At 34.3% G+C, this 25,449-nt stretch overlaps 1 protein-coding gene across 18 annotated transcripts in view; it reads right to left on the bottom strand.

Moving 5' to 3' along the window:
• The window catches only part of CNOT2 (CCR4-NOT transcription complex subunit 2), a 105,601-nt gene that overhangs the window by 3,121 nt on the left and 77,031 nt on the right, over positions 1 to 25,449 (bottom strand). For all 18 annotated transcript variants that reach the window (XM_078336867.1, XM_078336861.1, XM_078336866.1 and 15 more), the window contains 11 exons: positions 22,619 to 22,766; positions 21,715 to 21,897; positions 19,372 to 19,451; positions 16,768 to 16,893; positions 14,820 to 14,944; positions 13,767 to 13,887; positions 13,514 to 13,670; positions 8,963 to 9,024; positions 8,824 to 8,873; positions 6,946 to 7,046; positions 4,889 to 5,033 (listed from right to left, as the gene is read on the bottom strand). In XM_078336867.1, coding sequence (XP_078192993.1) covers positions 4,889 to 5,033; positions 6,946 to 7,046; positions 8,824 to 8,873; positions 8,963 to 9,024; positions 13,514 to 13,670; positions 13,767 to 13,887; positions 14,820 to 14,944; positions 16,768 to 16,893; positions 19,372 to 19,451; positions 21,715 to 21,897; positions 22,619 to 22,766 — 1,298 coding nt within the window. The remainder of the gene's footprint in view (positions 1 to 4,888; positions 5,034 to 6,945; positions 7,047 to 8,823; positions 8,874 to 8,962; positions 9,025 to 13,513; positions 13,671 to 13,766; positions 13,888 to 14,819; positions 14,945 to 16,767; positions 16,894 to 19,371; positions 19,452 to 21,714; positions 21,898 to 22,618; positions 22,767 to 25,449) is intronic.

Below are 25,449 nucleotides of genomic sequence, written 5' to 3'. Positions count from 1 at the left end.
TAAACCTAAGAAGCATAAATAACTTTGATAAAATTTTAAAAAACCTTCAATCTATCAGAGATATGGAAATTATATAGATCAAATTTTGCCTTCCATGTTTTTCAAACTTGTTTTCCACATATTTTTATTCTTTTAAAAATATATAAAGGTTACTTTAATTTGATTCCTGGTAACACCACTTACATGTTTATGTTATATATACACACATACTACATACATGCATATCCTTGTACATTCTGTAGAAGCAAGTCTCTTCTCTGTATACTACTATCTACAACTTGGAATAGTGCTAAGCCCCTAGCGGGTATGTAATTAACATATGATGAATTAATAAACATAAGCTCTCTTCCTTTGTCTCAGGAACAGAACACTTAATTTTTCTAATATCAAATAATACATTAGAGAGGGTGTATTTATATATTTGCTTGTAGTGGAAAAAAAGGATTTCTAAATTACAATATAATGACTGCAAAGGCTAGAAAGGGTTCCAAATAATTTTTAGGCGACTTTTTAATACCTCAGTTCTTCTATTAATAAAATTAGGCTATGTAGTCTCCAAAGGTTACCTGTATTCTCCAAAGGTTACTTGTTCAATTCAAGCAAAACTGAATGCAATGTTTTAAATAATTGAATAATATTACAAAAAACCTGATATAATCACAGATCTAGTTATGTAGAGAAACATACACCATAGATATGTTTTCTCAAACTCTCAAGAAATGTCAGCTTTCTCTTAACTACATGTTGAGTGTCTCTTATATGAGGTACCTGAGAACGAAAGTGTTTCAAATTTTGGAATATTTACACATTGAGATGGGGATGGGACCCAACTCTAAACATGAAATTCACTTATGTTTTATATATACCTTATCCATACAGCCTAAGATAATTTTATTTGTGCATAAATAATGATTTTTGTGTACACTGTACACTGAACCACCAGAAAGCAATGGTGTCAGGTACAGAATTTTCCACTTGTGACACCACATTGGCGTTCACAAGTTACAGATTTTAGAGTATTCAGGTTTTAGATTTTTAAATCAGAATGCTCAATCTGTATAGTAAATCCATACTAACTTAAATTTTAGAAAGTAGCAAACTATCTTAAATACAGTTATTAGAAATAATCTTTGAAGTACATATTACTAAAGTATAGAAACTTACTAATATGTAACAGTGAAATTAATGAAAAATCACATTTACATCAGACTGTGACATAAAAAATCTTAACTGTTAGAAATCCTAATAGATCCATGAGGTCAAATTAGGTCAAAAAAATTCTTAAATTCTAATTCTTTGAGAAAGCTACTGATAATAAGGCAGCCTCTATCACCTAAAAAGTCACTGTGGAAGAAATTACGTTAAAAATTTTATGCATGAAGATTGTAAATACTATCTGAACCACTGGAAATTTAAAATTAGTTGAATATGAGTAATTCTAGCAAAAAGACATAGGACAACATAACCTGCTAAGAAGTTATGAGTATCTAAAAGGAAAGAATAAGCAAAATATAATGTTAAATTTTAAAAAGCTAGCGATAGGATCTGGTTCTGTCACCTAGGCTGTAGTATAGTGATGCAATCACAGATCACTGCAACCCTGAACTCCTGGGCTCAAGCAATCCTCCCACTTCAGCCTCCCAAGTAGCTAGGACTACAAGAGCACACCACCACACCTGGCTATGTTTCTCTCTCTCTCTCTTTTTTTCCTTTGGTAGAGAGTCTTGCTATGTTGCCCAGGCTGGCCTTAAACTCCTGGTCTCAAGTGAGGGAACTCCTGGTCTTGAACTCCTGCCTCGTCCTCTCAAAGTGCTGGGATTACAGGCATAAGCCACAGTCCCCACCCAATGTCAACATTTTAATGTATGTATTATTGATTTATAGGAAATTCTGTACATAAATAATGGACTGGATTCTAGAACTCAGGGTCATGAAATTTTTAGGAGGTAAGAAATACTTCTGGTTTAGATGATCTGATCCCATATTTAATATTACAATTATCTGAAAACAGTAAGTGATTTGGGGAAAAATGCTCATACAAAATATTATGAATGGACACATAATATTATGAAAAGACTCCAGGATTATGATGTAGATCAGTTCAGTACCTTTCAACAACACCATTAACAATCAGTTATTATTTAAAATATTAATTCATACTGTAGGCTTCTTACAATGAGTTGAGGTTATTTAAAATGTTAATATATGTTCTTTACCTGTAAATAGTAAGGCACACCCACTTTACAAATGGGGACTCAAGTTAACTTGGGACATGACACATTACTAGATTTTCTATAATTTAATGAAGGTTGTTAATAAACATACTTATGAACAGGTCCCAGATTTCTTAATTCCTAATCAATACGCTGGGAAAGCACTTAACAAATACATACTTTAGAAATTTTTTTGAATAATTTATTCTGTGAATATAATGCAACTTCAAAGTTTTAAGTGCGTGAATTTCCATTTTAATATAACCAGGAGTGAGCTACTTAATAATATCTTATTAATACCATCAATTCTGCCTATTTTCATTACTATGAAAATAATTTTAAAGCGTGTCAGTGCAAGGACCAACAAACTGTTACCTTGAAAGAGATCTGAGGGAGTAACTTAATGATGTTATCTCTCACATTTTTCACGTCACTGTTAAAAAGTTTAAAGATAAAGACAAAAGCTTAATTGTAAATGATAGCTAAAACTGAGCTAAATTATGGTTTATATATATGTTAAATATGTAAATCCATATTTAGATAGACATAATTTTCTTTAAAATGACATTTACTTACTTGACTGAGGAATTGCTTTTGCTGGAAATTAAAGGGATCCTACATTAATGTTTACATTGTTTTCTGAATACTGAACTTTATGAGGAGAACTTATCCTGGAAAGCTGATTTTCTCACGTAAGTTGATTTCCTCACACATAAATCTAACTAAAATTTAACTAAAATTATGTAGCTATTTATTGCAAATATCCACTCCTTTTTACATATGTAAGTTTGGAATAATTTACAATAATATTGAGCAAAAGTACTCAAATTGAATGGAGAAAACTTCAGTTACTTCCTAATAAAATTTTTTTCTTCCTCCAAAGATTTTTTTTTTTTTGGTATCCTGTAGCATCACCTAATCCACAGGTTCTTTAATTATGGACCAGGACCACTGTCATCACTGGTGTCACTTAGGAGCTTGTTAGAAATGCAAATTATCAGGCCCCACCCACAGACTCACTAAATCATAAACAATAGAGGTATGGTCCAGAAATCTGTGTTTTAACATTTTTGAGGTAATTCTAATGCAACTATAGTTTGAGAACCAGTGTCCTAACCTAATAAACAATCAGCTCTAATTTTTTCATCCTTGCAAAAATAGTAGTAAGCTATAATAATGACAATAAAAACAATAGCAGTAAACTACTACAACTACCACCATGTATCAAATACCAACAAGTGCCAAGTACCATAGTGAGTGAGTGAGTGTGTGTGTTTGAAATCTAATTTAATCTTCATAAAAACTTAGAGGAAAATCTCATCTCGATTTTATAAAAGAAGAAACAGGCATGAAAAAGAAAACTGTAGAAGGTCAAAGCATAAATAACAGCAACAAGAATTAAATTCAAATCCATGATACAAAGACTATAGCTTTCTACTAAAGACTATACTATATATCTTAAAGAGCAGGTAACATATACAATGTCTCAGGTACTCTTTTTAATTAATGTGATTATTTAACTAAAAGGTTAACTCATAAATATGCCTTTTGAAAACATGATATTCACATAAATTGGAACTGTTAAAATAACTCAAATACAAAATACTTATGTGGACCTGGTCTGAGAAGTAATGACATTTACCATTGAGAAACATCTAAAAAAAAAAAATTTTTTTTTATTTCTTACGTGGATCTTATTTTGGTGTTGTCTGTTAAGGATCATCTGTTTTTATTTCTTTTTTTGAGTTTTACATGAAATCTTGGGATGTGTAATTTTTTGTGATAAATATCTGGTAAGTATTTTACCTTGTCTTCTCAAAATGTTTTACCTTTTTTTAAATTATTATTTTAGTAAAGCAGATTCTAAACTATAAACAAGAAAAAAAACAAATCAACAGCTAAAAAACTATCCAAAGAACTAATAGTCAGAAATATTTTTAAATATTATTTAAAACAAATTTAACTCTTTAATTTTCAATCCTAAGGATCACTAAATGGAAAATGTATCAGAAAAATCATGGAGTTGTGAAATCAGGTAATATGGGTTACATTCTCTACTAGACAGACTAAATAAACACAAGGTACTAAAAACATGAAATACACATTGACACTGACGAAAATTTTGCACATGGGACAGTTAAGACATTTAAGAGAGGAAAAGTTGCAAAACCAAAATAAAATAACGTTTATCCATAGCCTATTTTTCCCCAATATTTAGCAAAATAGTCACAGAAATAGTCATGGTTAATACTTGTAATTTTCTTTCTTAAAATGACTTGCAAATAAACAGTGAGATGTATTTCCTGCAATTAGTTTAAGTGTAAAGAGCCTATTTATATACTGCTTTTAGGAAAATCTCATCCTTGCTTAGTTACAAAAATATAAAAATATATGACTGGGGTTGCAAGGAAATGTCTTTATTTTACAATGCAGTAGACACAAAAAATATTTCAAACGTTACCAAGGCTTGTGTAAAATTACAAAATCTCTTAACAAATCCAATAATCTATCAGTGAAATGAACTGTTTTGGGACACCAAGAAGATGGAACAAAAGAATTGGCAAATATGTGGCACATTATTAGAACTGGATGTAATGGTACATATAAACAGATAAAAGAGGACATTTATTTTTTCAAGTCTTGATTTATACATTTGCACATGGAAAAAAATATACCTTAGCTACTTTCCTCCAGTTAAGACAGTCAAAGAAGTAATATGTTCCCCTCTCATAGGTATTGGTTTTCATTGTTGGCTCCATGCCTGGTGCCCTGGTAATCCATACTCGTTCTTCTTTGTGGTATCTCCAATCACGGTTAAAACTTCAATTTTTAAAAGAAAAGATAATTAACTTTTTCCTGTGGCTTACATCAAACAAGTTCTACATTTTATAAAGCTTTCCTCAGAAAAAAAAAAATTACATATAAAATATATAAATATGAATGCTTCCTACTCATTTATTGTAAGTTATTAAAATACAACCCTATTGAAATATAGGAAAGTTAATTCTTAACTTGTCCAGAAGGCACACTAATTATATACATATCTTTATTAACTAAAGAAACTTTTTACACAAACAAGAATTTTAAAAGTTTTATAAGCAATGTAATAAAACCACAGGCAGGCCCAGGCCAAATAAAGACACAATGTATTACAAAAACTTCACTAAGGTCCTTTCTTGCTCTTCTTAACATTCAAAAGAAATTGAGGTATCTCCAACTACTTGCATTATTTGATAAGGAACTAACTAAGTACAAAGTCTATTTAACTATATAAATTCAACATAATTTTATAAGTATCTTGAAAATAGACTATTTTGAAAAATTATACTAAATATACTACTGTATTTTTTATTCAAATTTCATTAATTCTAAATTCTCAAAAGCTAAGAGGAAATCCATTACAATTCACACATGAATCAATGAGAATTTGCACTACTTGTAAACTGAGGAAGTAACATCCAGAGGAGGTCAAGTCCCACAAAATAAACCTCCATGTAAAGAAATGCCTTCTTACTAACATAATGAGGTAGTTTTTAAGACATAAATAAGACATAATAACAGAACTGCCAGTGATAGATGAATGAGTGACTGAATGAATTTCTTTACTAATAAACAATTAAAAGGATCAGGTAATACTCTCTATTCTCACAAAAATGAAGGGAAAACTCCTCTCAGTTGTGAAGTAAAACAATTCATTATCAACACAGTGACTTTTATACTTTGATCCAAAGCCACTTATACAAATGCTATTAGGAATGCTATCTGAGAAAAGGTCTCCCCAATCATAAGGTCATAATTACTAATAATATACTCTATAGTAAACATGTTAAAGAGTATTGTCTATTGATAACAAAATGTGTTACCAACTGTGCATCTGAGTAATGACAGAAAACTTATTTTTAGAGCATCAGGTGAGTACAGATCTGCTCAGGGAAAAAGTATCAATGAGCCAATTTCTTTACATTAATATTTGTTTAAATTGGCCAATAGGCTGCTGATAATGAAAATGTGGACCTTATTTAATCAGCACTTCAAAACATACAACAAATATGCACAGTGCCTTACCTATAAGTAATGTTTATAAAATGATGAAATTCAGTATCTATTAATATATATAGTCTTGAATTAGATCATATAATTCACATATTTACAAAAATTAGATTCACTAAATCCATGAGTTAAGTCAATTCGGTCTTCTTATAAATCTGGCATTTATTAATTAATATTTTTTAGAGACAGGGTCTTGCACTGTCAGCCAGGCTAGAGTGCAATGGCACAATCATAGCTCACTGTAATCTCAAACTCCTGGGCTCAAGCAATCCTCCTGCTCTAGCTTCCCAAGTAGCTAGGACTATGTAAGTGTGTGCCACCACACCTACCTAATATTTTTCCTTATTTTTGTAGAGATGTAGTATTGCTATACTGCCCAGGCTGTCCCTAACTTCTGGGCTCAAGTGATCTGTCCACCTTAGCCTCCCAAAGTGCTGGGATTACAAGTGTGAGCCATTGTACTCCGCTTCAGCATTAAGTTTGAAATTCTTTTTATGTATATAGATTATGAAGCCATGGTAAGATATGGTTTTAATCTAAATTAAGTTCACTTTTATAAATGTAAAAATATATTTCTTGATGGAGAAATAGTTCCACTTAAAGAGAGCCATCATCACTTAAAGATGTTTTCATAGTCAAGATCTACTATAACACAAAAGTGATTAAAATATTTTGAACATACAGCTCCACTGCAGCTAAAAGTTGTAATACGTCTCCTCCATTCATATAATAGAGATAGAAGAGAAGGTCTTCACCATATCGGCCAAGTTTTATTGCAGCCAGCTGAAAAAGAAAAATAACTTATTCTGAAATATAAAACAAATCTGCAAATCCTAACATATAGTTGCTATTACTAAAGTATAAATGGAGAGATAAATGGAAACTCCCCACTTTGCAGAAGATAACCATTATTACATGATTACACAGGTAGTTATGATTCTAAAAGTGAACTTCCTCATTTAAATGACTCAATTATTTCTGGTGCATCTATCTGATATGCTGATTCGAAAAAAGCTAATTAAAAACTTCCAAGCAAGATCAAATGTTAACTATATTACTACAAGGATTTAATACCCAATGGGGCAACAATACTAACAATAACATTGTGCTCAGAGATCTAGGACTTGTATTCAAGTCCTGCTTTTATTACTCATTAATATGACCACGTCTTAAAATTTAACATTTATTAGCTATACTTGTCAAATGTGGACAATGACACCTATGAGGGTTATTAAGAAAATAAATAAAATGAGTGAAAGTACATGAAAACACCTTGTAGAGTGTCAAATATTATAAAAAATGTTAACTGAATCTATATCTGACAGTGATTGACAAGTCAGTTAGTTGTATGTTTTCAGCAAATCACAGATGGTGAATACAAAAATCATAGAGATGGCTTTTTAGTTTGTTTAAATAGATGCCTGAAACATGACTGCTTTACATGTCTCTCCACAAGGTAGAAACATAACTGCCTACCAAACTAAAGCATAGGTGAGGCTCAATAGTCTGAAATTTTCACATTAAAATAAACCTTAAAAGTGTCCCCAAACAACACTTTTATCTTGTTATTTGATCCTATATCTAAATATTTATTTGGTTTTTATACACTCTCTGAATGTAATTTTTCTTTCCATTCATGTTATCCCTATTCAGGCAGCAGTCCCAATGTAACAGATTCTCCTAAATTAGTATTTCTCAAATTGGCATAAGAAAAGGTCTGGAACACTTAGGTAATTGGAATGAAAGTGCTCTATAGTGGAGGTGGGAGCAAATCACACAATCCACAAGTAGAAAATAGGAGACCTCTCCTTACTTCTTGCCTCACATCTACTCAAGTATTAAAAGACATTGAGAAAGGTATCCCTTTACTTGCCTGTCCACATCAACATCCACTTGACCACAGAACTGTAAGGCACACTCAGAATGCTGTCATGCATATACACATACATATATTTATACACAAATATATAACAAAAATATATCTCACTAAATTATGTTGTCTTCCAAGGCTAAAATTTAGATATCATTGCGCATTTTTTTGTAATAGAAACAAAAAAGCAAAAAGCGCCACCATATTTTTTCTTATATTGAAAAAAGAGATTAAGCTGTAATCTGCTGTTAACAATTACTTTAGAATTAGAATTTTAAGTAATTTAAAAAATGGAAATGAAAAACTACAGAGAAAATTCAAAGGTCATCAACAGTTTTTTAAAGATAGAGACCATCTCATTAAAATCACTATCTGTAATACCTGTAAAGAAAATCTTTTTACTGCTAAGGTCATAAAATAAGATTATCAGAAGGAAATTTATCAAATGTTCCAAGCTAGCTTATTCCCATCAACTGCAGTTATGGTTGTAACCTGCTGTTAAATATAAGAATTTTCATTTTTTTTTTAACCAGTCCTAACATTTATCATTTAACAAGTTAACACGGACATATGAAAGCATATTCCTGAGGCCATTACTAATTACTTCAAAAACAGAATGCTGTCTGAACTGAAAAACGTGAAAAATAGAAAAATTCATGCTGACTGAGTAGAATAATAAACTACACTCACCTTATCCCTAATGTGAATGTTCGTTAAGTACTCAGATGGAACATGGAAGTCTAGATAATAAAATGAAAAAAGCCTTATTAACTGATTCTCAGTTGTAAATATGTTTTTAAAAGGTCTAAACACAAATAGATTCTCCTACCTATGTCTTGAGGTCGACAAGGTGAAGATGCCCAGGGTGATGCAAATTTGGGGTAGAGATTTCTGAATAAGGGGGAAAAGAAAACATTTTGAAATCCAAAGCAGAAAAACAGAATTCTAATTTTAATTTAGGAAAATCAGGAAAAACAAAAAGTCTAAACGTAAAATGAGCATCTTTACTTCTAATTCCCTTACTTGGGTTTACTGACTTACACAGAAGCCAATGGAGGGAGAGGGTAGAGGGTAGAGGGTAGAGGGTAGAGGGTAGAGGTGAGAGGGGGAGAGGGGAGAGGGTAGAGAGGGGAGAGGGGAGAGGGGAAAGGGGAGAGGGGGAAGGGAGAGGGGAAGGGGAAGGGGAGAGGGGAGGGGGGAAGGGGAAGGGGAGAGGGGAGGGGGGAAGGGGAAGGGGAGAGGGTAGGGAGGAAAGGGGAAAGAGGAGGGAGGGGGAAGAGGAGAGAGGGAGGGGGAGAGAGGAGGGAGGGAGGGGGAGAGAGGAAGGAGGGAGGGGGAAAGAGGAGAGAGGAGCGAGAGGGAAAGAGAGGAGGGAGGGAGGGAGGGAGAGGAGGGAGGGACGGGGGAGAGGAGGGAGGGGGGAGAGAGGAGGGAGGAAGGGGAAGAGAAGAGGGAGGGAGGGGGAGAGGGGAGGGCGGGAAGGGGAGAGGAGAGGGAGGGAGGGAGGGATGGGGAGAGGGCCGGGGTAGATAGAAAGGGTGGGAGAGAGGGAGAGGTAGATGGGAAGGGGGAGAGGGGGAGGGGAAGAAAGGAGGGAGGGAGGGAAGGGGAGAGGAGAGGGGAGGGAGGGAGGGGGGAGAAGAGGGAAGGAGGGGGAGAGGAGAGGAGAGGAGAGGGAGGGAGGGATGGGGAGGGGGCAGGGTAGATAGACAGGGAGGGAGAGAGGGAGAGGGAGATGGGAAGGGGGAGAGGGGGAGGGAGGGAGAAATGATAGGACTCTTTCCATCAGTATTCTTGCAATAGAGTATAAATAACACAACATATCACAATATATAAAACATATGATTAAATATTTTCTACTTTTACTTGACTTCAACTCAAGATGCTTTAAATTCTTCAATACCATGCCCCCAAATTAAATTACTTTCCCATTTACTTATGCAGCAAGAAAAACAAGGAGTATTTGCAAAAGTTTAAATTCATCAAATATTTACTGAGTACTTATTACAAGCCTGGCACTGTTCTAGGTGCTTAAGATACATCAGTGACCAAAGATCACTGACAACATGAAACTTTCTGGTTGAGCATGATGGATTGGAGGGAGGCAGACAACAACAATGAACAGAATAAATGAGTAAACAATGGCCTGTGTTAGAGGGGAACTGGGAGAGGAGACTGGATGTATAATTATTAAATAAGGTGGTTAGTTAGGTTTCATTAAGCCAGATCTGAAGATTTAAAGAATATGAGGGAGAGAGTCATATTAATTATCTGGCAGAAGACTCTTCTAGTCAGAGGGAACTGCCACAGCAACTAAGGAAGGGACGTGGCTAACATGTCTGAGGTACAAGAAGGTGGCTAGTGAAGCTGGAATACAGTGAACAAGGGGAAAAGCTGTTGAGATGGGGTTGGGGAACAGACAATAACCATGTAAGACCTTGTAGGCCTGTAAAAATCTGGGGTTTCTGGCTAGGTGCAGTGGCTCGCATCTGTAATTCCAGCACTTTGGGAGGCCAACGCAGGCAGATCACTTGAGGTGAGGAGTTTGAGACCAGCCTGGACAACATGGTGAAACCCCATCTCTAACAAAATACAAAAATTAGCCGCGCTTGGTGGCATACACCTGTAATCCCAGCTACCCAGGAGGCTGAGGCAGGAGAATTGCTTGGACCTGGGAGGCAGAGGTTATAGTGATCCAAGATTGCACCATTGCACCACACCCTAGGCAAAAAGAGCGAGACTTTATCTCAAAAAAAAAAAAAAAAAAGATTTGGGGATTTTAATCATAATGAAACCACAAACGCTTACTGGGTATTGAGCAGAGGACTAAGTTATTAAAAAAGGATTGTCTTGGCTGCTATATGAAGAGACTGTATGGGAAGGGGTATAAGAATAACCAGGGACATCCAGTGACTGGCTAATGGAGTATTCAGGTAAGAGAGAATGATTCAAAGAAGCGTGGTAGCAGTTAAAAGTAGTGAGCTGGCTGGGCACAGTGGCTCACGCCTGTAATCCCAGCACTTTGGGAGGCCGAGGCAGGCAGATCATGAAGTCAAGAGATCAAGACCATCCTGACCATGGTGAAACCCCATCTCTACTAAAAATATAAAAATTAGCCAGGCATGGTGGCACGCACCCGTGATGCCAGCTACTCGGGAGGCTGAGGCAGAAGAATCGCTTCAACCCAGGAGGCGGAGGTTGCAGTGAGCTGACATTGCGCCACTGTACTCCAACCTGGTGACAGAGCAAGACTCGGTCTCAAAAAAAAAAAGTAGTGAGTTTTGATCAGATTCTTATATATTTTTGGAAAAGACTATGGGGTATAAAAGAAAGAGGAGTTAAGAATAATGTCAAGCTTCTGAAACTACAGAGTTACCACTGACAGATTGGAAAGGCTGTAGATAGAACAGGTTGGGACATGATCATTCAAGAAATATTTAATTGGCAATTGAATGTAGAAATCTCAGACTCAGAGGTATGGAATGGAAATCTATGTTTGGGATTCCTCAATATATATGGTATTTAAAAATATAAGACTAGAGAAGATCATCAAGAATGTAAATGTAAAGAAGAGGAATAACACAAAGAGGTTAAGAAGAAAAGGAAGAGGTACCAGCAAAGGAAACTGAAAAAGACCAACCAGTGAGGATCAGGTAAGAATGATGCTCTCAAATTCAAGTACAAGAATGTGTATCAAGGAGCAAGAGATCCTCCAAGTGACCACTGAATTTAATAGCATGGAAGCTATTTGGTAACCTTGATAAAAGTAGCTTTAATGAAGTGGCAGGGCAAAATCCTGACCGAAATAGGCTTACCAGAGAATGGAAGAAGACCAAATTGGAGAAACGGAGATGACTCTTTGAAAAGTTTTGCTTCAAAGGGAAATCAAGAAATAGGAAAGTAACTTACAGAGGAGGTTGGATCAAAGGAAGATTTTCTTTTAAGATGGGAGCAGTAACAGTGTATTTCTATGCTGATGAAAATGACCCGACAAAGTGTGAAAATCTGTTAGTCATGTTCCTGAGTTTTCAAGAGGTTTTAAGTAGAACACATGGGTCAATTATGGTAATAGGGTAGATGCAGATGGCTGTAGGTAGATTTGGTGGCTGGACTGTGCTAAATGTGCTCTTCTGATTGCTTCCATCTTTCTTAGTACTGTAAAAGTGAAAAGCAAGGTCATCGTTTGATAGTAAGAACAAGGAGAAAAAGTATTAGGAGGTGCAGAAGTATACAATAGTTGCATAAGAGAGCAAAAGAGTAAACAGACTAAGCACGCAAGGTGTAATAATCCCTGATATAATTAAGAGCCTACTTTTCACGTTCCTGGGCATGAATATAAAGAAAGACCAGGCAGTAATGTCATATGTTTTTCTCTAGCAGGACTCTGTAGCTACACAATGGGATACACACGCCAGGAATGAAATAGGCATTAACAACCAGTATTGCAGATTTTGCCATCCAAGTATAACAACATGAGAAAATGGCAAAGTAGCTATGGGATATGTAAATGAATAATTGTGACTGACCACAGAATTTCTTGGGTAAGAAAGGAGTTGATCATAGGGAAAGAGAGAGAGGGATATGGAAGAACAGTTAAAACACAGAAGAATCCATAGATTGAAGGTGCCAATGGAGTCAAATGATTATAAAAGTCACAGTACTAGAAGAAGAGAAATAGAAAACAGAAAGTGGAAGTCAGAAAGCACAAGAGGACAGATTTTAAAATTGAGAGATTACAGTTACTAATAATAACTAGGTCAAAAGGATAGCTAAAGGAGTTGCTGAAGTAAACTACAAGACAAAAATTCCTGGAGGAAAGAAATTCAAAGAGCTGAGATTTTAGGACACATATATACACACACACACACATACATATATAAACTGCCAAATTATAAAAGGAATACTGCAGAGTGACAGTGACCTAAGAGCTAATATTAGAGGGAATGACCCAGAGAATCAGCAGATTACAATGAGTAGCAGTAGGTGAGATAACTTGATGATGCGATATTACAAACTGGAAGTCTGGGCCGGGCATGGTGGCTCACGCCTGTAATCCCAGCACTTCGGGAAGCCAAGGCAGGCGGATCATGAGGTCAAGAGATTGAGCCCATCCTGGCCAACATGGTGGCACCCCATCTCTACTAAAAATTCAAAAAAAATTAGCTGGTTGTGGTGGTGCACGCCTGTAGTCCTAGCTACTCTGGAGGCTGAGGCAGGAGAATTGCTTGAAACCAGAAAACGCAAGTTGCAGTGAGCTGGAATTGCACCACTGCACTCCAACCTGGCGACAGAGTGAGACTCTGTCTCCAAAACAAAACAAAACTGGAAGTCTAAAGGGAGATATTACATACAGACATGGAAATACAGAAAAAAAACTTACTCAGGAGAATTCAGATTGAGGCCTAATGTTGTTAAGTCACTTCCTAATGCAAGATGTACCATTCCTGGGTCTGTCTCTGCCGCCCTGATAAATGTTAACAGGCCAATCATTCCAAATTGGTCCGTCACCATCCCTTGAGGAATGTTAGTAACCCGACCTAGGAAGGAAAAACACAGTTGCTTTTATTTTCAAGGAAAAGTTAAAAAAAAAAGAAGCATTCCATAATATCTTTGACATATTTCTAGAGTCCCACCATCAGGTAACACCTGGATCCCCTTTTTCTGCTGGTTATTATTTTGTGTTGTTGAACTTTTATCTCCAGGGAATTTGGGTCCATCTGTACTTGAAGTTGTCTTGCCAGATGTATTCAAATTCTAGCATGAAAAAAATTAAATGTGACATTAAAATTTGTTAAGTATTCAAATTCAAATTCATATATTAATACCTTGCTATTTATTCTTTATTACATTTAAATCCGTAGTAAATTATTACCTGTTTTTCAAGTTCTATACAAAATTGTTTCCATCATTGTTCCATGGTATACAAATAAATCCTATATCATCCACATTTGAGTATTTAAAGCAAAAGAAATCAAGGGAAAATGTTCTTATTTATCTCAAATCTTCAGTCACAGAAAAAAAAAATCTATCTCTTTCTCAGGTCTTTATGCTTTGGGATACACTTGAAGTTACACTCCTCAATGTTTTCATGTAAAAGAGAAACTAAATATAGTACATTACCAAAAATCACCAAAGCTACCTCTAAGATAAGTTAGAACAATAAGCTTTAAAACTTTAAACTTATTTTAATTCTTACCAAACAATCTTCTTTATCAATTATTTTAATAATATATAAACTCCCATCACACACACAGAAAAGCTATTTTCAGTGAAATGTGGAAGAAATAAACATATCTGTTAAGTCAGAAAGAAGAAGCTGAGTTGGTTGAATCAACACAGGTATAAAAATGTGTATAAATTCTTCAAGGAGAAAACTTACTCAAGAAAAACACAGCTCCTTAGAAGGCTATATTATCAAACTTCATGGGATCCAGCTGACAGGGACTACAATAAAAGTCTAAATTAACTCTGAGAAGTTCAACAGAAATTTGCAAACCTATATGAAATAGGAAAAAAATAGGCTATCTTCTAAGTTATAAAGCTTTTCCACATTCTTCAGAAGTTAGATTATTACAGATATCAAGATAAAACAGTTGTGTAATAGTATTTAGTAAGTAACTGTTAATATAAGAGAAATCTGAAGGGAAAAACTACATCACTCACATACACAATTCTCAGTTACTTACAGATTTACTGTCATCATTACTTGATGTTGGATCTTTATAGCTGGAGCCTGGTAATGCTGGAAAATCTTCATTGTGTATTGAGAAATCCTGGGATTGTTCATTTGCTGGTTTTGTTACCATTCCAACTATGTAATGAAAATAATCCGGAGAATTGCAATTGATATTTATGATATTTTGCTACAGATTATAAAGTTAACTTTCCTCATATTAAGACACCAAAAGGTTTTTTTTTAAAATGCTATGAAAGCATATTTCAAAAATTAGTATCCAAGGTAACAATGAAGAGCTAAATTTTCATTTACTGATTAATAAGTCAACATACAAAATAATACAAGGGAAATCAATGGTAATCCTGTAAATCTAATGTCATACACAGGTGCTTAAAAATATAATTTGATATTGGAATAATTGTTAACAATTTTGGTTTAAAAGCTCATTTTATTTAAATATTTGACTAGATATTATAAATACGAGGTTAACTGTCAAATACAAATGAACAAAATAAAATTTACAAGAATATGTCAGTATTCTACTAGAAAGTGACTTACAGAGTGAGCAAATTGCAATCAATTATAAAACAACTCCATATTATTTCAGATTTTCTTGGACTCCATGTTATAGATGTAAAACATGCAAGAACTGAGAAATAATCCTCCCACTATACTTGGCATTAGTCAGGCCCTTATTGGAGAACAATATCCAGTTTTGGGCTCCACAATTCAAGAACGATATGGAGAAACTAGAGATGGTCCAAGGAGAGCAACGGGAATGATTAAAGGGATGAAAAAATGGACCTATGAGGAAAGGTTAAAAACATTAGAGTCTGAACTGAGAATCAAGTAGCTAGGTACTCAACTTCCAGGGCAGATCATTTTTGTTATTTTGGGGACACTAATTTGGAAACTTTTGAATATAAACAAATTTTTCCCTTCTTCATATACTGTTATTTGTATTCCTATCTGAATGACACAGAAATCCTTCTTGGTTGAAAATGTGATCAAATATTAATTCTATCTTAAAATAACTGATAAACTGATTCTTCTAAATTCACTGTGTCGTTACTGGTCTCTATCAGGTTTTCCCAAAAGAAAAAAAAGTATGTGATAAAAATAGTATAACTATATTGCTGTCATAGAATTTTCATGTCTAAATTGTTATACTGTTATTGCATATGTTTCCCCTCCTTTATTTGTTTAGCCTTGATTAGCCAAATCTCTTATCTATTAGAGATGGTGAAAAGGGTGATGAAGAATAATAATGGAGACGAAGAGTTTGCATAAGCTATATGCATGACCCATGAGAAGTGTTTTTCAAAAGGGGCAATTTTTTTCCCCCAGAGGACATCTGTCAATGTCTGAAAATATTGTTGTCTGTCACAATAGGGGTTGTGAGGGGTGGAAACAGAGGGTGCTACTGGCAATCTTGTAGGCTGAGGCCAGGAATGGTGCTTAACATGCTATATAAACACAACAGTCCCCCAACATCTTCTCTCTACAAAGAATTACCTGGCCCAAATGTCAATAGTGTGGAGGCTGAGAAACTCTGGCTCAGAAAAACATCTTCAATGTAGTCAGTTATTATTAATCACCAGGAATATATTCTTTTGAAAAATGTGTGATCAATTAACAAGAGAAAAGGTAGACCACAAAATAAATCACTTAAGGTAAACTAAGACAGGGATAGCAGAAGAAAATAACTTCTGAATACCAATGAGGGGTTCCTCTTGGATTTCTGAACAGTTTTCCCATTTAACTTTGCTACCATGGTATTCTGGGAAGAAAAATCACTTTTAATATATCAATTCTGAAAAAAATTACACTAACCTGATTAGAAAATACAAACGTATACATGTACACATCCAAGCATATGTATATGTACATGTAAATGCATGTGTGTGGGCATACACAATGGAAACTTCCCATTGGCCATCATTAAAAAGCTTAATTACCATAAGGAGCTCTTCCAGCCAAGGGGTTTATTAATGGAGTTGGGTTACCACTTCCTTCCCTTCGGTTTCGGTCTGCTAATGCTGGGAAATCTGAAAGGTCCAATCCTGTCACATTTTCACTTCCATCTATATAATAAGAAAGAACATTGGTTATTGTTTCTACAAATATTTTTTAAGAGATTATAAAAACCAACTATAATGTAATTCGAAATGACTGTGCCTTCTTCCTAAATAATGCATGGCACTGTACTAGGTGTACATTGGTGCTCAAGACAGTTGCAGACTGAATTCATGTCAAAGAATTTCATGAACAATTTAGCAAAGCAATATACAATCAGCATAATAAAAACCCCAAATCCTAGAGATATAACAAAGAGAATAAAAAGCACATATTTCCCCAGTGGAATATGGTAACCTAAAATTATAGCTTGTTAGCTAACAAGAGGGCAATTGTTACTATATAACTGGTCTTTTCATTATGCTCAGATGGAAGCTGTATCTAGAATGCATGAAGCTTCAGTTATACACAAATAGTAACAATGATAGTACCTCCTGCAAATGGCCAGAAAGATAGCTCAGGCACAGGCAGTGAAGTAGAAGCCCTGAGGACTTCCACCTGTATGTGACTGCTTTCATATATGAACGTGTGTGTTTTGAGGATGGCGTACAAGTAGGGTGACAGTAGGGTTCATTCTCATATACAGTAAATGGGTAGGAAATATAGAAATATGATACAAAGCCCAGAAGTTTATATTACCTATTACACAGTAGGCGCTCAATAAATATACACAAAATAAATTAAATGTATTTTAGTTCATTTTAATTAAAACAATCAGCCGGCTTCCTTTATAAATTAAAATTTAACCCACCTTGTCTATTGTCTATTTTAATCACCTCAGTTTCTTAACTTTTTAGTATTCTTATAACCTTGCATTCTTAATTTTTGAAGAAAACTTTCTACCTTCCTTTTAGCCTGCGCTATAGCTTTTCTTTTAATTTTTGTTTCACCATTTTCAATTTATTTTGCCATTTCCCAATTAATTTTTACTTTTCTCCAAATTTCACAATGCAAAGAATCTCAAACAGCAACTGTTATCTCAAGATTACTTTGTTGACAGAAAAACAACAGACACCATTAATCTATTAACATTCAAAGACAGGTGACAATTTCAAATTACAAGGGTAAAGGATAAATTATTATTTCTTACAGTTTACAAAAACTGCAGTTTATAAATTTGTTTCTGCAGTTTAAGAATTTTGAAAAAAAAAAAAACCACTGAATGACAATAGAAATAAAAAATTTATATCCTGTTTCTATATAATTTCTTAAATTCTTTGATTATAAATCAATTATACATTTTGAATATATATTAACTTTTAATACATATCTTTAGGTCCTCCAAGATGGAATTTTCCTAGCATAAAATATGCTTAGTGAAAATATAATTTAAAAAATAATTCTCAAGTTTTACAGCACTGTTTAAAACCACAATGCAGAATATAAGATGGCACTGGCAGACACCTTTACTGTTACTTTGTGTCACATTTAGGAAAAAAACTGCAATTAAATTATGATATGCAGATGCAATCTGATTTCAAAGACATTAAAATATGAAGAAATGTACATTTTAGAAACAATGGAATATAATATTTCATACTGTATCTTGAACACAAGCTACCATATACAAATGCTAAAATTTGGTTTATCAAAGCTTTTAATCTTCTGTGATTAATCTATGCTGCAGAGCATACATTAACATTTAGAAATTAAAAGCTCATAGCTACAAATGACATTTCCTTATTAAATCTTCTCTCGCCTCTACATACGCTCCATTTCAGTGAGCATTCTTTTACCTTCCACTTCCTTTACATTTAATTCTCTCCCAATAATGCTGTTCATTTTTGCTCCTATGATCATAACATCCTTTATTTCCTTTGTCAGGAAAGGGTCTGTAGGGTGGAGAGGGTAAAACCTAAAGCAAAATAGCAACAAAGCTTCCTGTTCTCTTCTATCTGAAGCAGTTGATAAAAGAAATAAACCAAACGACTGCAGGAATTGTTTTACTATCAAAATCAGAGTTGGTTTTCCACATAACTAAATTTTATACATAAAACTGGATCAATAATTCATAAAGGTTAAATTCCAGAATTAGTATTATTAAAACTAAGAAAAAATACAAGTGATCCATACAATTTTAAAGGTTCTCTTCAATCTGAATCTCTATAGCCAGAATGTCATACCACACAACCTAGTCTAAGCTATAGTTCTCACAGTGGCAGGACTGAGGATAGTAAAAGCTTTGAAGCAAAAGATTCTGAGGCATAAATACGAACTAAGTTAAAGTGCAGGCTCTCTCTAGGTGTTAATAATCCTGATGTTATAACAGAAATTACTGTTACCATGCCAAGTAAAAATATATATATTTACATATCTCTCAACTATTCACTGTATTAAATCCTATTCCTATTTCTCACTGAATTAAAATCTACCATCTAACACAATTAAAAAATCCTACAGTATTTAAAGACCAGTATGTTGAATTGCTTTATATTTCATAAATCTATCATATTTTTTGTAGGGTACTAGCTCCAGAATAAGCTTACCTGTTCCATTAAAAATGTTACTTGATAAGGAGTTATTCATTCCAAATGCCTGATTCCTGTTCATTCCAAATCCAGACATACTGGGTACATAGAAAATAGTTTTAGATATACAGTAAGAACACTAACTTTCAGATGAAGAAAAACAAAAGTGTATATTTTTGGTTTCCTCATATAAAATAACAATGTTTCAAAACCAATACTAATATTATTTTTTTGAGTCTATTATCTTTACTTGAAAACTTCTCTAAAGTCCTTTAGAACAAATGAGAACCAGAACATTTTAAGCAGATTAGTTAAAAAACAAAAACTCAAGAATTTATATATGAACCTTGAGAAAAACAGATTCAGGGCACCATTTTGTGTACTTGAAAGGCCAACTTACTGGATAGATGAATTACCTAACCTGAAAAATACGCAGGTTAGTGTTAAGATTATTCTTGCTAAATAGTTGTTTTTCTTCTTTACTGGTAAAGCTTGAAACTGTTGCTTTTCATAATAGATCTTCTCTCATACAATGTCCTTCTTTCCTAACTAGAATATAAAATCCTCATGGACAGAGGAGTTTATGTCATACTCCTCCCATGTCAAAGTCCTCTCTGTGTCCTCTGCCCTTTAGTGTTCAGGAAGACATAATAGATACTCAATAAATATGTAGTTAACCTGAATTGAATGGCGTTTTTTAAAAATTGAATTCACTGTTCAAAAATACATCATTCTTATCTAAAGTTTACCTTTCATACACTTAAACGAAAACACAGTCTATACTGTCCCAAATTTTGAATTTAACCTACAACTGTATTTTGCAAATAGTTACAAATGCCTGCCTTCCTTTTTTGTACAAGACTAAGCATGTGAAGAAAAAAAACAAATGAGGCTGAACTTAAAGCAAGGCCAAATAAGTGTCAACAGGAATTGTTAATATAGATTCTACAATGAAACCACATGTTTTTGATGTCAAATATTCTTCCAATAAAAGGCACTTAGTGTATCACTGTTATAAGCGGGGTTAATCTGTTTGAAGATGACAGGGTTTTTTGGGTTTTGACTAAATCTATAAAACTATAGCAAAACAATTTTTTGATAAAACACGCAGCTGACAAAACAACAAACACTCTAGAGAAGAGCCAGAAAGTCAATGGAAATTTTTGTTTAATAGCATATTAGAATTGCTGATGCTATTACAGGTACCATCAAACATGGAATAAGTGCTCAGAGAATGAAAACATTTTATAATAAATACAATTTGTCAATAGTAGAAATAAGCAGGGTTTTAGAGATCCATGTTACATTGATAATTTAAGCAAAGTATATTTTAGTAACAAAATGTGAAAAATATGGAAAGGTAAAAATTGATATATACATTCAATGCCCAATATTATGAGAATGTACAAAGATATGATAAAGATATAAGGTTAGAAAGCTATCCAGGAGATGAGAATTCTGATAACCTTTCACTTTGATAACCCTTCACAATAACTTTAAAAGATCAATAAAATTATAAATATCTAAATGAAAGCAAAAACTGGAGTTTATGGACTAAAGATTAAACAGTAAATGTGCTCAACCTATTTTAATTCAGATTTTACTAGGTAGAAGAAAATGAATCAAATAGGTATGATGATAACAACCAGATCAAGGTCATTTTTGTCCCTACATTTCCCCATTTAAAAATACATATATACATGTAGGCAATTAAGTTTAAATACTACTTTTGCAAGAAAGTCTTATATTTCAGACATAATTCTCATACAAACAGCTTGAAAAATCCTAAAAAAATGAGTAACTCTTCTTATTTGCAAAGTGTATACAACAGACAGTGCAAAAAGAACTGAAAAAGTACAAAAACCCATCCTTTTGTTTTGAATCCCTAAACATCACACTGTTTTCAAATACTATAGATGTGATCTTAAAAGTCTTTGGTTGGTAAGTCTCCAAAGCACAAAACCAAATCTTACTTAAGAAGGTATTCAAAGTATCAACTACAGCAAAGTAGTAATAGTCAAACACATCTCCAGTTCGATTCATAAGCCTAGAACTCTCACCACACAGGTAATCAACTCATTTTATAAAGAAGGAACATATCAGCTAAACTTCGCCTGGTGGTAATCCAAGAACAATCCTTTTCTAACAACAACAACAACAAAAAGTTTTAATGTGCTTTCCAAAATCAAACTGATTTTCAAGAAAACGTATCACTTTGTGATGGGTAATCTTTGGACATTAATGCATGATGAAACACACATTAGAGATAAGCCACACCTCAAGAACAAAGTGAAAATATAAAAAAGCAAATCTGAGGATACCCAGAAAGACAATTATACACATTATCAATAAACATCTTACCTGTTCACAGTAAAAGGCTGTCGAGAAGGCTGCTGCTTTGGCATACATATTATGCTTGGCGAGCTTCTGTTGGGGCTACCTAACCCTGAACTGCTCATGCTATTTGTCCTGCTAGGAATTCCAATGCCCTGACCAACCTGGGAGTGGTTCATCATATTCCTAGGATTCATAGGCAAAATACCCCTGAAAAAGAAGTCCATTATACTAAATAAGCTCTCTATAATCACTCATTAAAATTCTCTATAAATAATCAATTGGTCCTATCCTAGAATCTCAAACATGCTTTCAAATTGCAGTTCTAATTTTTATTAATTCTTTAGTCATTCTAGCTCTTTGAAAAGAAAAATCACAGTAAACAAACAAGAAAGGGCAAATTATAGTGCAACTGCTATAAGGTGGTATCTAAGATGAGAGAACTATTGGTGTGACTATGACATAAAATATAAATGTATTTCACACACATATTTAGCATAATTTCATTTCAAAGGCGTATCATTCTATCCTCTGCATACTAAATGCATAGTCTATGTCACCTGTTTTACTTTATGGTCATTAGAGCAATAGATGTGTGGTGAGGGAGCAATGATCACAAATATCTGGTGAGGAATTTTAAACTGCACATATTCCTTTGAGGAAGATAGGTGCCTTTTGAAAAAGCTCCCCAGGAAGTGATTGACCCTTGATATCCACCCCACTGACAACCAGTATACGAGCTGTAGTATAAAAACCATGTGTACTATACTTAACAATTTGCACAGAAATAAAATGAACATAGGTATTTTCTTCCTCAGTGAAAGGCACTGAACCAGAAAATCAAATAATTAATTACCTTATTAAAAAATTAAAAGTTTGCTTACTCTGCCAAGACACATTTTGGAAAATATTCTGGTCCATCAATAAATACCTGCTTGGAGATGGAGGCGTGTGAAGTGACATTGTTGGTACCCCTGTTGTTGGCGTGACGTGGCTCGGTAACTGAGTGCCTTGTGATAAGCTGCGATTTAACTGAGGGGTATTGTTGCTCATCCCCCTCATTGGAAGGCCTAGTGCACCTAATAAAAAAATTCAGAAGAAGGAAATTCATTGCTATCCATCTTCTGGAGTTGGCAATTTAAGACACTTTTAATGACCTAGCGTAATACGCAAATTCTAAATGGATATATTCGATTCACTCCAAATAAGCTCTGATTTTAACAAAAAATATATTCTGGTCTGAATTTTAATATTATGAATAGATATTTCTTTCATATTCCTATTTTTTTATATTTTGATTTCATTAAAAAGTATGTCAATGACTACCAAATAAGTTACAATATTATGAATGGATATTGATCTAAAATTTCTTAAAGGCCTATATGCACATTTTTATATAAAAGAGGCCATTATGAAATTTTGCAATCATGTGTTTTTATCTCTTTATTCATAACTGATGTATACAGAAAGATATTTAACCCCGCTTTGCTGAAGTAGCTTTAATTTTATATGATCCTTTAAAAATACATTTTAGAAAAAGCCACTTTACTATTTATACATATTTCTCAACATTACTATTTTTACAAACCCAACAAAATGCCAGCAATGGTTAAAAAAAACTCAAACTAACGTAGCTATAAAAGACAAAATTTTAAAACATTTAAAAAGATGTCAAAATATAATGGCTCTGTATTTATCTAATACCCCTGGAGCCAGATTCAGGGATGGACTATACATTTTAATAGGTTTATTTATTTTTTTTAAAAGACCACTGACAGTTTTACCATTCAGATACAAAAATAACTACTTTGGATAAACTTATTTTTAAAATGTATATTTCCTTTTTATTCAGATCATAGGAAATATATTTAATAATCAAAAATTATAAAGAGCTAATGTTCTATACATTTATTTTTTCTCCTTTTATGCTTCAAAGTCAAGAAGTACAGCTATCACTTTTGCTGTCATATCTGTCTACGAATGCTGCCTCCTTTCCTCCATCTTCCTGACCCATGCTTTTTAGAGCTTTCTATTTCTAGTCTGCTTCATCAACCAAACTTATTCTGAACTGGAGATTAAATAAAATTGATAAGATAGAGTGAGAGCTAATCATCAAATAGACGACTTCAGTGCTAGGGATTTAAGGTGATTTTTATCTTTTGGCATAATGCTTCACCTTCTAACCTAGAAATAGCAGTGGTTAGCAAAGATCTCACTGATCGTTATCTTGAATTTGACAGCCTACAGTATCTCAGCTTGTAGCCCAACTGCCTCTCCATGGAATGAATTCAATCAATCTAATTCAATAAAGCTAATATACTTTATACATATACTTTTCACTTAGCTTCCATGAAGACCCAAGCTTGGTTGTGCATTTCTGTAAGATACTTGAAGGGAACTGGCCTAGATTACATGAACACTGTTATGTATGTCTATAGTCGCTCTAAGTTTTGTGACTATGAGAATACTACTACCTGTAGCCACTTTCTCTGAATTTGGGACAAAATAAGGCAGAATAAGAGACTAAAAATCAGCCTGCTTAAGATTTCTTCAGAAGAAATCAGTCTTTTCCCTCCCTAAAGCACACCATTTTTCTTTGAAGCTTTCTAGGTGTATTCATAACAAGCAACCAACATGATACTTTTCACATTATTCATTCAACAAACATTTAATGAATGCCTACTATATAACAAGCACTGTGCTAGCTGCTGGGGATACAGCAGTGAACACAACAGAAAAGGCCCCTACCCTGAGGGAGCTTACATCCGTCCTACTCCCTAAACATGCTGTCCTGAAGTCAGCTAGAGCTGCAATTTTCCTCAGGAATGTGTTTCCCACAGTGATTGAACACCAAGATATATCATACAATTTTAGAGCCGGAAGGGATCTTAAAGATCATCTAGTTCAATGTTCCCAATTTACAGACAGATAAGGAACTTGAGCCTGATGAGTTAACTGAGTTCTCCATGGCAACACAAAGAACTAGAATTTAGATCTCTTAGCTCCTAATGTTCTTTAACAGCAGCACTACTGGAGCCCAACACAACTCTCTCAACTCTCGATTAGCACCCCTGTGAGTCAATACTAATTGCAACACCTTTAACATATGTTCCCCCGCTTTCTTTTTCCCTTTTGAATATGCTTCCCTCAACCTTTTTGCTAATGTTCACATCTTGCTCTCTTCCCTCCATTTTCTTTCTCTCTCATCTTCATACCTATCAGTTTTCTTTCTTCTTGTTTTCCTTTTCCTTTACTTTTTCACCCTCTCTACACATTCACCACCATAAACATATACTTTCTAAAAATCTATTGCCCTTCTGGACCCCTTTTAATAATTAAGCCCGGGCCGGGCGCGGTGGCTCACGCCTGTAATCCCAGCACTTTGGGAGGCCGAGGCGGGTGGATCACAAGGTCAAGAGATGGAGACCATCCTGGTCAACACGGTGAAACCCCGTCTCTACTAAAAATACAAAAAATTAGCTGGGCACTGTGGGCGTGCCTGTAATCCCAGCTACTCAGGAGGCCGAGGCAGGAGAATTGCCTGAACCCAGGAGGCGGAGATTGCGGTGAGCCGAGATCGCGCCATTGCACTCCAGCCTGGGTAACAAGAGCGAAACTCCGCCTCAAAATAATAATAATAATAATAATTGTTAAGCCCTACAAAAGGCTCACTGAAATCTGACTCCTTCAAGTCTCCACATACATGTGTTATTCTATGCTGTATCATACAAATTTATAATTTCAGAAATATTTTAGAGACTG

The sequence above is a fragment of the Callithrix jacchus genome, chromosome 9 (assembly GCF_049354715.1).
Source record: "Callithrix jacchus isolate 240 chromosome 9, calJac240_pri, whole genome shotgun sequence".
Lineage (NCBI taxonomy): Eukaryota > Metazoa > Chordata > Mammalia > Primates > Cebidae > Callithrix > Callithrix jacchus.
The sequence above is the reverse complement of the archived record's forward strand: the minus strand, read 5'-3'. Positions and strand labels throughout refer to the sequence as shown.